We start from the raw sequence: 13,228 nt of genomic DNA on the forward strand, positions 1-13,228 counted from the left end.
CGGCAGCAGTGGCAGCAGCTACAGCAGCCAGCAAACACAAGTCACAAGAAGCATAGAGCGCGCACTCATACCAACACATACACAGACACTTCCACACAAACAGAGTCAGTTAATAACACACAAACTCCCGCCCTCCAGCTCTGTTTGCTCACAGCTGCCAGGCCTCCTCAAGAGTTCATCTGAGGTAAAGATATGTTATGTTATGCAACCGAGTATAGATTTTCCACCCTTGGCCCCGTGCCAACTTCCTGCTCCAAAGACCAAGATCTAGCGCTTTGTTCCCTGGGGTGACAGCTATTCCTTGCCGGACGGGGTGGCCGAATTAGATACACAGACAGAAACAGAGGGGAGATCGTCACAGGGAAGAAAGGAAAGGGAACACAAGCATGTCAGAAAAAACAAGCGAGAAAAGGGAAAAGAAAGAAAGAAGACATGCGGCTCTGTCGTCCTATGATATTGTTGTCTGTGTTTCTTAAATCCCACGTTCCTAACTATTCCATGCCTTTTTCCCCGGCTCTTGAAATCAGGTCACAACTGTTTTCATTACTGTTTGACTTGCGGGTTCATAAGCCTCCAAGCGTCAACGTTCCTCCACCCACCCCCAAGACAGGAAAAGATTTTCCCTCCAACATTAACCCCATAAATGCCTATTAAGGCCAATCACAAGCTGTAGCCAACGTTCCCAGCAAACTGGAATAAAAGCAAAGCTGAAAAGTTGATGCTCAGTTCAGGTCTCGGTTATAATCACTGCCGGGCTCATAATCGTGTCTGCTAAATGGCCAATGTAATTATACTCCTGCACGGTCACTGTGTTTTAATCTCCTGTGCGGGATCAACATATCCAGGACTCAACTATTTCGCCTCTGCTACGGCATGAGGTAATGTGGCGCGATGATGAAAGAAAAGCCTCGGGAAATTTGAGGTACAATCAACGAGCCAATCAATGCCTCCTTATCCCTCCTCTGCTTAAAAGGAAAGCCGAGGAAGCAGTGAAAAGATAATGAATGCTATAACATCATCGAGTGGCGTCATTGTGTGACGTCATCCACCGACAACTGAGCAATCCTCAACACCACTTTTATTGCCAAATTACCGGAGTCCAAATGAAGTCTTAATCCTTTGTGTCTGACTGATTATATGGACTCCCCAGACCTCACCAGGTGTGCATTTATGCTTGCTACGTCTGGTCATAAAAGGATGGTAGGGTGGATGGATGGAGGGATGGATGGTTTGGTGGAATACAGGAGGACCAGGTCATAGATGTATTGCTGAAAGTATGGTTTACTAGCTTCTTATATCACTCCGAACTTAGAGTACTCATGCCCCAGCGCAGAGGGTACTTCCCCAGTTGCCAAGGGGGCATGTGAAGAGACTGGAACTAATTCGAAAAAATACAATCTATAATCTGAAGAAAAAAATCATATCCACCTCTAACTAAACGGTAATACCTGACCACTTAGTTTTGTAATTTAAGTTGCATAAACACTAGTTAGCAAGCTAACAAAGAAGTCTAAACGTGAAGCTTCAAGTAACAGATGAACTACTGAAATGGTGGTAGATTCATTGATAAGCGCAAATAGAGTAAATGCAAAAGTAAAGATTAAATAGATACAGATGAACTAAAAGCATTGTATCAACAGTTGGAATAGATAGCTAGGAACAAAACTGAATCAGTAAGGTAAGGTAATGGTCGTTTGGCTAAAATATAGTCAATTACTCCTGGTTAAATGGCTAAAATTGTCAGCTTACGTAATGGTTAAGTTGTTGAAACAATTAAAAGCAGTGGTTAAAATAGTTAGCTAAAAGTAATGGCTAAATGGTTGAAATAGTTTTATACTGGTACCTAGTCTGAAAATGATTAAAATGGCTAGCTAAAATTACGTAAAAGCATAGCTAGACTGAAAAAATCAGCATAAGTTGGCTAGCCTTATGGTTTGGAATTACAGTAACAGAGAAGTTGTCGAAATAGTTAAACGTATTGATTAAATGGTTGCAATAATTGAAATAGGTAATGGTTAAATGGTCAGGATAGTTAGCTATTATAACAGCTAACTAGCATAAGTAGTAAGCTAAAAGTAATAACTAAATGGATGAGGTAGTAGTATGATGAAGTATGGTTAAATGGTTGAAATGGTTTACTTTTAGTAAGACTCCATAGTTTAAATAGTAAAAGCTCAAAACGTAAATGAGGTAAAAGTAATGGATAAATGGTTGAAACACAGCAACCAACCATTGACAGTTCAATTGAAAAATGTGCTGTGATGTTGTTATATTGTTATAATATACCTTCACAAAATCAACAGTGTTGAGTAACAATAATAATTCCAATTCAAAATCGACCCAAACACATTCAGAATGTCACAAATCACATCATACAAAAAAAAAAGGGTTGGAGACCACCGTCTTCTATCCTACAGAGCGTGAACACACCGTGCTGCTGACACAGTCATACTCTGTGAGATTTATTTTTTGTAAAGAATGCACACCTGTGCCTCATGTGATTCGGCACGCGCAGGTGCGTTACGCATGAGGCACGGCAAAATACAGCTTGTACACGTAGTTAGGCTCGAATTCAAACAGACAACACTGTACATGTAGAGAGGGGAGGTTTGTGAATGGGCAGACCTTTTGTGGCTACGGCTCCTGTCTTATTCACAAGATGATAATATGCATGCGTGTCCCATGTTTGTGTGAATTCCCGCATCTGCCATTTTTTCCCTTTTTTTTTTTTTTTTCTTTTCGATGGCGAGTGTGAGAGAGTGACTGCGATCGAAAGTCAGGCTGGGAGGCTTGTGAAGGGAAGGCTGCGGTCAAACACACACGCAGAGTGAAAACGCGGATCAGATTTCATCCAGATTAATCTGGAAGCTTTGTAATGGGGGGTCTACTGTATATATTTAGCTGGTGCAGTGAGATGTAGGTCAGACAGACAGGCAGGACAGGCCAAACAACATGCCCAGATTGCCCACACTGAAGTGACCTTGAGTGGGCCGTCAGTGATCTGCAACAACAACTCTCTATCTGTTCCTGTTGACCTGTGGCGGGCTGATACAATGGCTTTGCACGCTCCTTGTTTTGCCCGGTCACAAGTTCGGGCCTTTCGTTCCTCCTCGCGGACCACAAAAGATGTGTGAAAGGCGATATCACGCAGCATGTCTTTACGGAAACGTTACTCGCTGATTAAAAAGAAAAGAACAGAGCATGAATTATTGTCAACGTTCGCTCCGTGTGTTGATACTGGCACGCGTTCAAATTTGTTCAATGCAAGAACAAAGCACACTCAGACACATTTCTCAGTCTGTCTGCTGCAGCCCTAGACACGGAACAAAATTAACCAAACACGGCGAAATGTGCAACAATTACTCACTTCACAATCCGCAATGTGACTTTATTGACTGGAATTCTTTACAGCGTTGACGGTTCGGGGCTACCGGCCGCGCACTAGTAGCTGCGGCGCAAATAAATAACGTATTCTAATATTACATTTGCAGGCGTGATGACGTGACCATCCCCCTCCGCTCAAAAAACGTGTTTCCCTTATTGTCACTTCTGGATGTTTGACCTTCAACCGCAGCAGGTGGAAAGTTTCTCCGCGCTCAGCTTGAAGCTCAGATTACAGCGCATACGTAAGAACAGGACTTTGCGAGGGCGGCAATGTAAACAAGTACTGGACTTAAGGACAACTTTGTGGCACTATTGACTTTTTCTGCTCCTCGTTTCGGAGGCAAACATTTTACTTTTACTCCATTACATTTGATTTGCTAACTTCGGTCATTAGTTACTTTGCTGATTGCAAGCTGCATCAGATAATCGATGACATGCTGGATATTGGATCCGTCAACAAAACAGGCTGGTAATTTGTTGGGCCATAGAAAGTAAATACATTAAAGTAAACATATATGTATAATTTCACTTTTACTAATGATATATTTTACGTATATTTACTTTTACACAACTAAACCTTTTTTTCTTTTTTGCGATCACCGGGTTTTGTGACATCACAACGAGCCTGGGAGCAAAACATGGTTCGGTTGATGGCTTTCTAAGAATTTTCTTGCAAGGTAACTAAACTTTCGGTGGGAAAAAAAACCACATCAGCCACGAATATTATTCAAAGCAGGGTATTTGTATCTGTCCTCAAAATATTCTGAAGGGGGTCTTTAAAGTACGACGACAGACTCGTCGATAGGAAATGATACACCGCTCTGTAGCCCAAAGGTTTCGCCATTGAAGGCGAAGAGTGACAGAAATGTTGAAATTCCACATTATCGCTGATACTCGGAAAGATCTATTAAAACTGAGGAGCCCGGGAGGAGGAGCGAGGTAAAGGAAGAAACATGCGTGTATGCCTCGTGGTGTATCCGTGCACACTTACAGTGCCACACCCTCTCTCCTACACAAACACCGCACATCTCTCTCTCTCTCTACACATCTCATCTTTTCACACACACAAACGCCGCTTGTGTGTCACCACAAACACCTTACCCTCAATTGCCCTATCAGATTGGTTGTCACAACGTTCCGAAAACCCGCATAATGGCGGCACTGTTGTTGTGATTTATGACTCAAATTTGGAGGAAAGAACACGCTGTGCTGATGTCTAAAAGCTTCGGCTATGACAGAGCTCTCAAATATTCACCCAACGTATCTCTGTTGTCTGCTCAGGGTTCCTTCTGGTGAAGGCACACTTTGTCTTGCTGGTTTTTAAAATTAAGACCCCCCCCTCTCCCTTCTTTCATACACTCTACCCTCTACCTCCCTCCTGCCCTCGTCCCTTTCTCTGCTTTCATATTGTACACTAAGTATTTTGTGTTCCTCTGTATATTCTAGCTCAATTATGTAATTTAGCACCCATGTGTGTATATGTGTGTGTGTGTGTGTGTGTGTGTGTGTTCAGTAGCCATGGCAACAGCACAACATATCGGCGACCACAGAACCGCGCTGGGGCCGCGGGCACTGCCAGGGTTGTGCCAAAGACTAATCCATGCCAGAGGTGACATGAGCGAAGGAAAAGTGAGGCGGGTGGAGACAACATGACACACACACACTCGCTCACGCACACACCACACACACACACACACACACACAGACAGACACAGACACACCAGCGTGTTACTCTCTCCTCTCACTCCTCGCCTTCCTTTTAAAACACAAGCGCACACACTGGATATCCTCCCATTCTTCTTGGCTGGAGCCTCCCATGGCAGTAGCAGTAGGAATCCATTCTCCACGGATGCTGGGACAGCTGTGCTGATACTGAATGAGACGCAGTTGGTCCTGCCTCTCTCTGCATGCAGCGCGAGATAAAAACTACATGCTACTTAATTCAAATCTATATCCCCCGCTGCCAAAATGCGCCCGGCTCATCTCGTCTTTGTTTTCGCCACCGAGCTCCGCGATTCTTTGCGGGGAAAAAAAAAAAATCGCAGTAAATTCGCTCCAGCTGACGCACGGCGGCCCCCCCAGTCACCAGCTGACAATAAACGCAGAAAATGTATATGACTGACGAAGACATGAATCACGGAAACCTCCGTAACCCCCTCAGTTGTGCTTCGAAATATGTGACACACACTTAGACGGCAGATCATCCTCAACATGGGGCCAATTTTGAAGGTGGGGGCTGTCGGGTGTCTAAGCAAGGCCACCTCCGAGTTCAAGGCTAGTGGCCTTTAACGGCGCCGATGGAAGGACTAAAATACACAAATGCCACCTTGGGTGTGCCAAGAGTGCAATGTGCAAAACATCGGAGCGTCTTTAATGATGTGGGTTTTTTGTAGTGGATTGGTCTGTAACCGGCTACGTGGTATGAATGAATAAGTAAAAGGAACACGGTGTCCCAGGCAAGCGTCTGGCATTATGACCTCCTGGTGTCCCGTGATGAGGGGAAAGGATCCGGCGCTTCACAAAAAGGCAGCGCAGCCAATCAGGGACTCCGATTTCACCCCTTATACTCCCTGCCTGCCTTAGTCTTCCCCTCTTACACGTGTGCACACACAACTCAGTTACCGGCGAGCACAATAGAGCGGCCCTAACCCGTCAATCAAACGCACCATGAGTTCATTCTTGTGTCTGCTGGCCAGAGGCAGAGTGTGTTACTGACTCCCGGGTCACTTCTCCATGCACACTATGCACACAAACTGAACTTCCCTTCGTGTCTGGCATCAGAGAGTTAACACTGCAGCTGTATTTACAGAATTAAGACAATTAAACTTGCCTGCAACCGAACCAAAACCCACAGTGGCGCTTCAATTCAATATCTGAGAAAAATGTCACACAGATTCACCCCCAACTCCTCACAATGCAACTTCAGTGTTCAGCGCCCCAAAGTGTAACCGATGTAGGCGAGACGCAGCCGCCCGGAAACTGGCATCCCGGCCCGTCCGGCGATAACCCCCTCCCGGGCCCAACTGGCACGGAGGCATGGCACCGGGGGGGTGGGGGGGTGCATGTTTGCATGTGCGCTTTTGTGCATGTCTGTGCGCACGCGTGTGTGTCTCTTAATTCTGAAAAATCCGACATTTTTCTGTTTATTCAGACTGCGGTTCCATCAGATTTTTAATCCTCTGAACAGCTGTTCCAACTCATTTTGCAGGCCTTGGGAAGAGACAGTGTGTGTGTGTGTGTGTGTGTGTGTGTGTAAGGTTCACCTCACCTCAAATATGTGTGAGTGTAAAATTGATGCTTCAAAGCCCTGGTATTGATTACATTAATCTAATTAGATCTGAAGGTAAAACAAACTAGCTCATGAGTCTCCCCTCCTCTATACGCTGCTTTTGATGTTTTCATTGAAAACACAGCTCGGAGATAAGGAGCGATTAAGTTTGGTGGTGACGTAAGAAAAATATAATACATCCTCTTGGAGCAATATATAGAGCTGACAAAGGGAGCCCATCGCTCAGAGCCGAGGGGAGGACAAAAACAACGCGTCATGAGCACCGAGACGGTGACCTGAAGGCAGAGGTGACGCGGAGCTCGTCTGGAGGCGGACAGACGCAGAAAAAAAGCGCGCTGTCCGATAATTAGCGCACAGCGAGGCAGAGCGGGACCTGCAGCTGCATGAGAGGAGGCCCGAGGGGGGAACAGTGCAGGTTAGAGTTTGGATGATGCAACTCAAATCAAGATGTGGAGGAGAAAAAAATACATAAAAATGAGCGATTTCTCAATGGAGGCTGGTGCTTTAGACATGAATGCAGAATTATGTTTCAGTTTTTTGTGATGTCATCTTTCTAGCTCTGCTCCAGAGTCACGATCTGATTTTTTTTTGTTTCTGTTTTTTCTGCACACATTAAAAACACAGAGCTTGTCGGAGCTGCAGCCAGGTTTTTTTTTTTTTTTTTTTTTTTTTTTGGTCTGTTTGCGCTGGAAATGAAGAAAGAAAACAAAAAAAAAAGGTGTCGTCCGCTCAGACCACGCTGCCTGCAAAAACTCAAACAGACATAAAAATAAAAATGCAACTTTTCATGGAGTGTGTGTGTGTGTGCGTGTGTGTGTGTGTGTGATAAAAATAAACGTTTTCTCCTCTTTTTTTTTTTTCCTGCACGAGCCACAAAATAAATCCAGCTGCAGGTCGGCGTGAGCGGCCCTGCATGCAGGAGGATCACAAGAGGAAGGGTCAAAAAAAAAAAGAAAAGAAAAAGGAAAAACATTTTCTCAAGATGGAATATATGAAAACACACACACACACACACCTAATGCGGAATAAATAGGGACTAAATAGGACTTACCACTAAGGCATTGTTTAGAAGGTGAGTAGGGTAATACTTTAGTGTTGAGAGGGTGTTAAGAGGCGAGGAGAGCAGGGGTCAGCGTCCAGGCGGGCAGAGGGGGGCAGAGGGAAGGAATAAGTTAAAACGTCGCACCAGTGAAAACAGTCTGAGATGACAACATTACGAGCTGCATAATAGTACGACTGAACACAGTGAGAAATGCAATGAACCCAGAAGAAGTTTTCTTTTCTTTTCTTTTTTTTTTTTGTTTTTGTTTTTCAAGGTGCAGATTTGTGCTGCGTCATTGTGGCCTGCAGGGAACGGATAGGCTGATTCAGGTTTCGAGGAAAGCAAAGAAAAACAATTTAAAAAAAAACGGACCAAAAAAGTTAATAGTGGGGAAACAAAACAATTGGAAATGATGAGAGAAAATAATAATGTGAGAGCAGGTTATTGTGACTGCATCGTTAAATCACAGGCTCCGAGTGTGTTTCAGGAATGAGTGAGGGATTAAAAATACAAGACCCTGCGGAGGAACCTGGCTTCCACTTTCTTTCACAAAAATATCCGTTTTACATTAAAAAGACCTGAAATAAGTGTGATTTTTTTAATCCTAAATTAGTTCGACGTGAAAAACACACTACAAGTCACACACACACTCCTTCTCCTCTCAGGGCTCTGCCCGTAGTGTGCTGCCATTACGCACCGTCCGTCACATCCCAGCACGTCGCTCCTCTCCACCAAGGCTTTTATCACAGTTAATAATTCATTCGATTGTTTACAATTGTTGCCATAACCGAGGTCCAAGCTCGAATTTTTAATTATTAACAGCAATTAAATAAACAAAATGTGCCTTTCCGTCTGCAGACGGTGCTGCAAGGGAATGCTGTGTGTGTGTGTGTGTGTGTGAGAGAGAGAGAGAGAGAGAGAGAGAGAGAGAGAGAGAATGTGTGTGTGTGTGTGTGTGTGTGTGTGTGTGTGTGTGGAGAGAGAGAGCTGCTGGTGCTGTTTGCATGGAGATTGTTGTTTCTTACACACACACACACACACACACACACACACTCTCTCTCTCTCTCTCTCTCTCTCACACACACACACACACACACACAGATGGGTACACATTTCTTAAAAATGACACGAAACACAGTGTGAGGGGCTTTTCCCTGCTGCACACGCGCTCCAACCGTCCTCCTGCCCAGCCAATGACACACTGCAAGTTAGCATTATGTGCAACATGTGCACTACATTACACTGCACGAGCTTCTGTTGCCAATTAGCGTTGATGAAGGGAAATTTATGTAGCTAAATAAAAGCTTCTTTTGTGCAAAGATTATCTGCTGTGAAAGATTTTTATCAATTACAGATAAAGTCATCATGTCTGCGGGCCTGCGTGGAGACGCAGGCCAGACACACTCAGAGCTGGGAGGCATTCTTGGAAGAAATCCGCAAGTAAAAGATCTCATGCACACATCTTATCTTAATCTATAGGGAATATGTGTGATGTCTGGAATCACAATTGAACAATCTGTTTCTACTTTCCCCACATTTCTGATTCAGTTTCACTCTAAATCAACACACTAAGTGGCCTCTTATAGTTCCTTCAATAAAGTGAAGAATTAAGGGGAAATAATGATAGTAATAATAATAATAAAAATCTGCTTTCCCCTTTGTGGTGTGAGGGACATTATGAGTCCGAGCTGCTTAATGCTGAGAAATGGAAAGCAGACGCGCGAGGAGCATCCTCAGCCTCAGCCTCTGGTAGCAGTCGTCAGAGGCGTACGATGGGAGGAAAAGTCTTTTAGTAAAAGCACTGTAAAAATCAGGACTGAATTACACATCAAACGCCTCCTGGCAGGCCACTGTCAGACGAAGCCAATGAGGGATAAACAAGTCTGCTTTATAAGAGTGAGACTTCCAGCAGCTGCGTAACACGGCCAGGTCGATGCCACCGGTTGGCCGAAATGAAGGAAATACTCTCAAAAATAACACAGGCGAGGAGAAAAGAGGCTCTTTCTGCTGGAAACATTTGAGATTTTTTTTTTGACAAATTTAGGATTTTATTTTGCTGGACCAAGGACGGTGTAACGCTTGAGTTGGTAAATATGAATAGCGTGAGAGGGAAGCTGGACTCCTCACTCCGAATCTGAACATTTCTGTACGGCTGTGGCACAAAAAAAAGCCCCCCTGAAAAACTTCAGTTCACTCTCTCAGACTGTCGCCAAACTGTTATTTTTGGGGCTGAAATAATGATTAAATGCAGGTTTTAATATGATGAATCATTACTAGAGAGAGTTCAAACTTGACAAGAGAGAAATTTAGAAAAAAAATGGTCAAAAGGCAACTTTCGATTCTGGATGCCTCACACCTGAAGGGACGCCTTTCACCACACTGTGTCACACTTACAAAAAACAAGTTCAAACGGCTGCTCGGGAAATTTCCTGACACTTTCCCTCGACATCAGCTATCAACGTGAGAATAAAAATGAAGCTGTGTTACATATGATGTTGCATCGTAAAAAAAAAAAACTAATATAAAAAAACAACAGCGCTTTTGGTTTCCAAATTATGAAAAGCTTTGAAAAGACAAACCCCAGTGTTTAATGAGGTGCAGCAAGATGTTAAAGAAGCAATTTTACATAAAAAAAAAAAATTAAAATCAGTGACTTTTATTTTGTTAAGTTGGTCTCGATGAAATGTGACCTGAAAAGCAACTCAGCAGTGGGCACGTATAAGACACATGGGTTTGACATATAGATATCTAAAATCAATGTAGTTCCTGTGACTCCTGTTTACCTGCAACCACACATGTCAGCACGTGTTGCATTCAAGTGCAAAAAAAAAACTTGTAAAATAGTCAACTGGTGCGGGAGAGCTCCCAGAAAAACACACACACACACAAAAAGAGATGCTGAACGTCAGTGCTGCTCTTCACAGGATATAACACACACACACACACACTCACTCACTCACACACACACACACACACACCAGCTCCAACGCTCGCTTCTCCCGGTCTCAGCTCCACATGAAAGCAGCCCTAAAGGCGGCGGTGTGCACCTCCTCTGAGCGGCCAAAAAAACCTCTTGCGAGCCTCGACACTTGGAAAAATCTTCCAGCAGTAACATTAAACTCCGCTCCACACACACACACACACACACGCACGCACGCACACACACATACACAGCCCGCCTGTCCCCGCGCTCTGCCTTTCCTCCTCCTCCTGCACACGGCTCCCCTCCTTCTTTCTTTCTTTTTTCTTTTTTTTTCTTTTTTTTTTTTATATGAAATACATTTCGGGAGAAGCGCCATTTTCTCTCCAAAAAACCATGTGCGATGGAAACGCGCGAGAAAGTTTCCTGCGGCGACACAACGCGCTCCGAGGCGGGACGAGCGTCGGGAAGAGTCGAGCGGAAAGTTTCCGAGTTGAGTCAGAGAGCAGAAAAGACGCTCCGGCACAACACATAAACACACGTTGAAAATAACAGACAGAGGCAGCGCAATAAAAAACAAAAAAAAAAAAAAAAAAAAAAAAAGACCCGGCGTTCCCACCACAGCCCAGCCAAACAATGAAAGAAGATAAGACAATTTACCTGTGTCAAGCAGTACGGGGAGTACATGGTTATTTTTAGAAAGGAGAATTGGAGAGCTTATTTAAGTTGGATGGAAGCTCGGTATAGTGCTGCATTGCAATCGCTCGCCGTCCCGTTTCTCTCACTCCATGCTGCTGCAGCTTACAGTAACCCCGCCTAGAAAGTGAAAGCTTGCAAACTTTCAGGGAAAAAACTTTGTCTCCCTCCCCTCTCCTCCTGCACGACTTTTATCGCTCTCTCCTCTCCTCTCCTCTGCGGCGGGTTCTCCCGAAAGGCGGTTAAAAAGAAGAAGAAAAAAAAAAGAAAGAAAGAAAAAAAAAAAGAGAGAGGAGAGAAAAAAAAAAAAAAGAAGTTCGCTCTATTATTTATGTGCGGATTCATCAAGGTGTCGCTGGCGCAACTCTTGACTTCTTCGAAACGAGATGAATCTTTTTTTTCCTTTTTTTTTTTTTTTCTTTTCATCAATCTTCGATGGCCGTCTGACGCGTCACGCAGAGCCTATAGGGCACGTCCGCGCGCCCCTGCACCTTTTTAACATGGTAATGTCACGCTTTGGTTGCTTTTCACTGACCCGTCCGTTCCGGGTCGAGGGGGATGGAGGGGGGTGGCGTGGGGTGGGGGGAGCGCAAATAATAATAGCGTTGAGTGTCTTCGTAGTTACTCTGTTGTTGCATTTTGACTTTGAAGGAGACACGTAAACGCATCACCGGAATAGATCAGAGTACAGCTGTGAGGTAGAAAAAAAAAAAAAAAGAAAGAAAGAAAGAAAGAAAAAGAAAAAGGGAGTGTGTTGGAATATTCAGTGAGACCTGTGCAAACTTGGGCACATTCTCAAGAGTCTCTGATGTGACTCACAGAATAACTTGTTAATACTGTATATAATGTATAAGCCGGGGTTTGTTTAAATACAGCTCAGCCGCACGAATCAAATATTCAGCCGCAGCTCCTGATGTGAGGATTTCAGCTCCTAAGTCTTGTGTATTAAAAGCTAAAGTTTGCGCTGGATTATATACTTAAATTCATTTGCAGGCATTTGAATCGAACGCATTATCTCATCAGGGCTGTAAAGCTGAGACTATTTATTTACTGAACCATATTTGACCCAGTCTGGAAGCCATAACTGTAGTTTAAAAAAAAAACAACAGAAAAAAAAACAAAACAGTGAAGTGGGTCCAAGCCAAACAGTGAACTGCAGCCTTTCACTCTGAAGTAGAAGACTAGCAAACACTGAGGACAGACACATAATCACAGCCTCTGAGCAGCAGCACCAAGATTGGGTTAAACTGGGGTGTGAGGGAATAGAAACTCTCTCTCTCACACACACACACACACACAGAAAGCGTTGGGAGTGATACACATATCACATAAAAGTCGTATAATGAAGTCTCTCGGACCGGGTCCTCGGTGTGGTGCAGTGGGAATTTTGGGTGGGAGTGAAGTCATTGTAAAGAAGCGGAGCTGGAACTTTCGGGGCCTGACACCGGAGTCCCACAGATTTACGAGGCCTACTGCTTGTGCATGTCTACCGCAAGCCTCTGCAGGGCGAAAACAAAGAGATCTGGGCTCTGTGTGGCCAATTACTGCACACGGCCAGATACGCGAGCCAGAGACGCAGGCGGGGAGGGAGAAAGCGTGTGGTCAGGAGTGTATGTACGCCACAACCTCCTGTCCTCGCCGCCGCATGGGGCTAGAATACCAGCATTCCTCTCGGCGAATACGACACAGAACTAATATGAAACACACACACACACACGCGCAGGCACGCCCTACAACACGCTCACACACACACACACACACACACACACACCTTAAGGCAGGTGTATGGATTCGTGACATGGATTCGCCTACGCTACGTTTGAGGGAGTTTCTTCGCTTTCAGCTCACTTCTGCGGAGGAGTCATTAAAAGCACCGCAAGTGCAAAAGGTTACAGCG

The 13,228-nt window shown here is 44.4% G+C and overlaps 1 protein-coding gene across 8 annotated transcripts in view; it reads right to left on the reverse strand.

Annotated features, from left to right (window-relative positions):
- The window catches only part of nfixb (nuclear factor I/Xb), a 163,119-nt gene that overhangs the window by 123,964 nt on the left and 25,927 nt on the right, over nt 1–13,228 (reverse strand). Inside the window, exons 1-2 of one of the 8 annotated variants that reach the window (XM_030408095.1) lie at nt 11,296–11,784; nt 7,725–7,760 (exon numbers count right to left, since the gene is read on the reverse strand). The exons of 5 other annotated variants lie outside the window; for them this stretch is intronic. In XM_030408095.1, the coding sequence (XP_030263955.1) occupies nt 7,725–7,760; nt 11,296–11,322 (63 nt within the window). In that variant the 5' untranslated portion in view covers nt 11,323–11,784. Of the gene's footprint in view, nt 1–7,724; nt 7,761–11,295; nt 11,785–13,228 lie in introns of those variants that run through there. 2 more of the 8 variants (XM_030408091.1, XM_030408100.1) reach the window with 2 other exon arrangements.

The sequence above is a fragment of the Sparus aurata genome, chromosome 23, assembly GCF_900880675.1.
Source record: "Sparus aurata chromosome 23, fSpaAur1.1, whole genome shotgun sequence".
Lineage (NCBI taxonomy): Eukaryota > Metazoa > Chordata > Actinopteri > Spariformes > Sparidae > Sparus > Sparus aurata.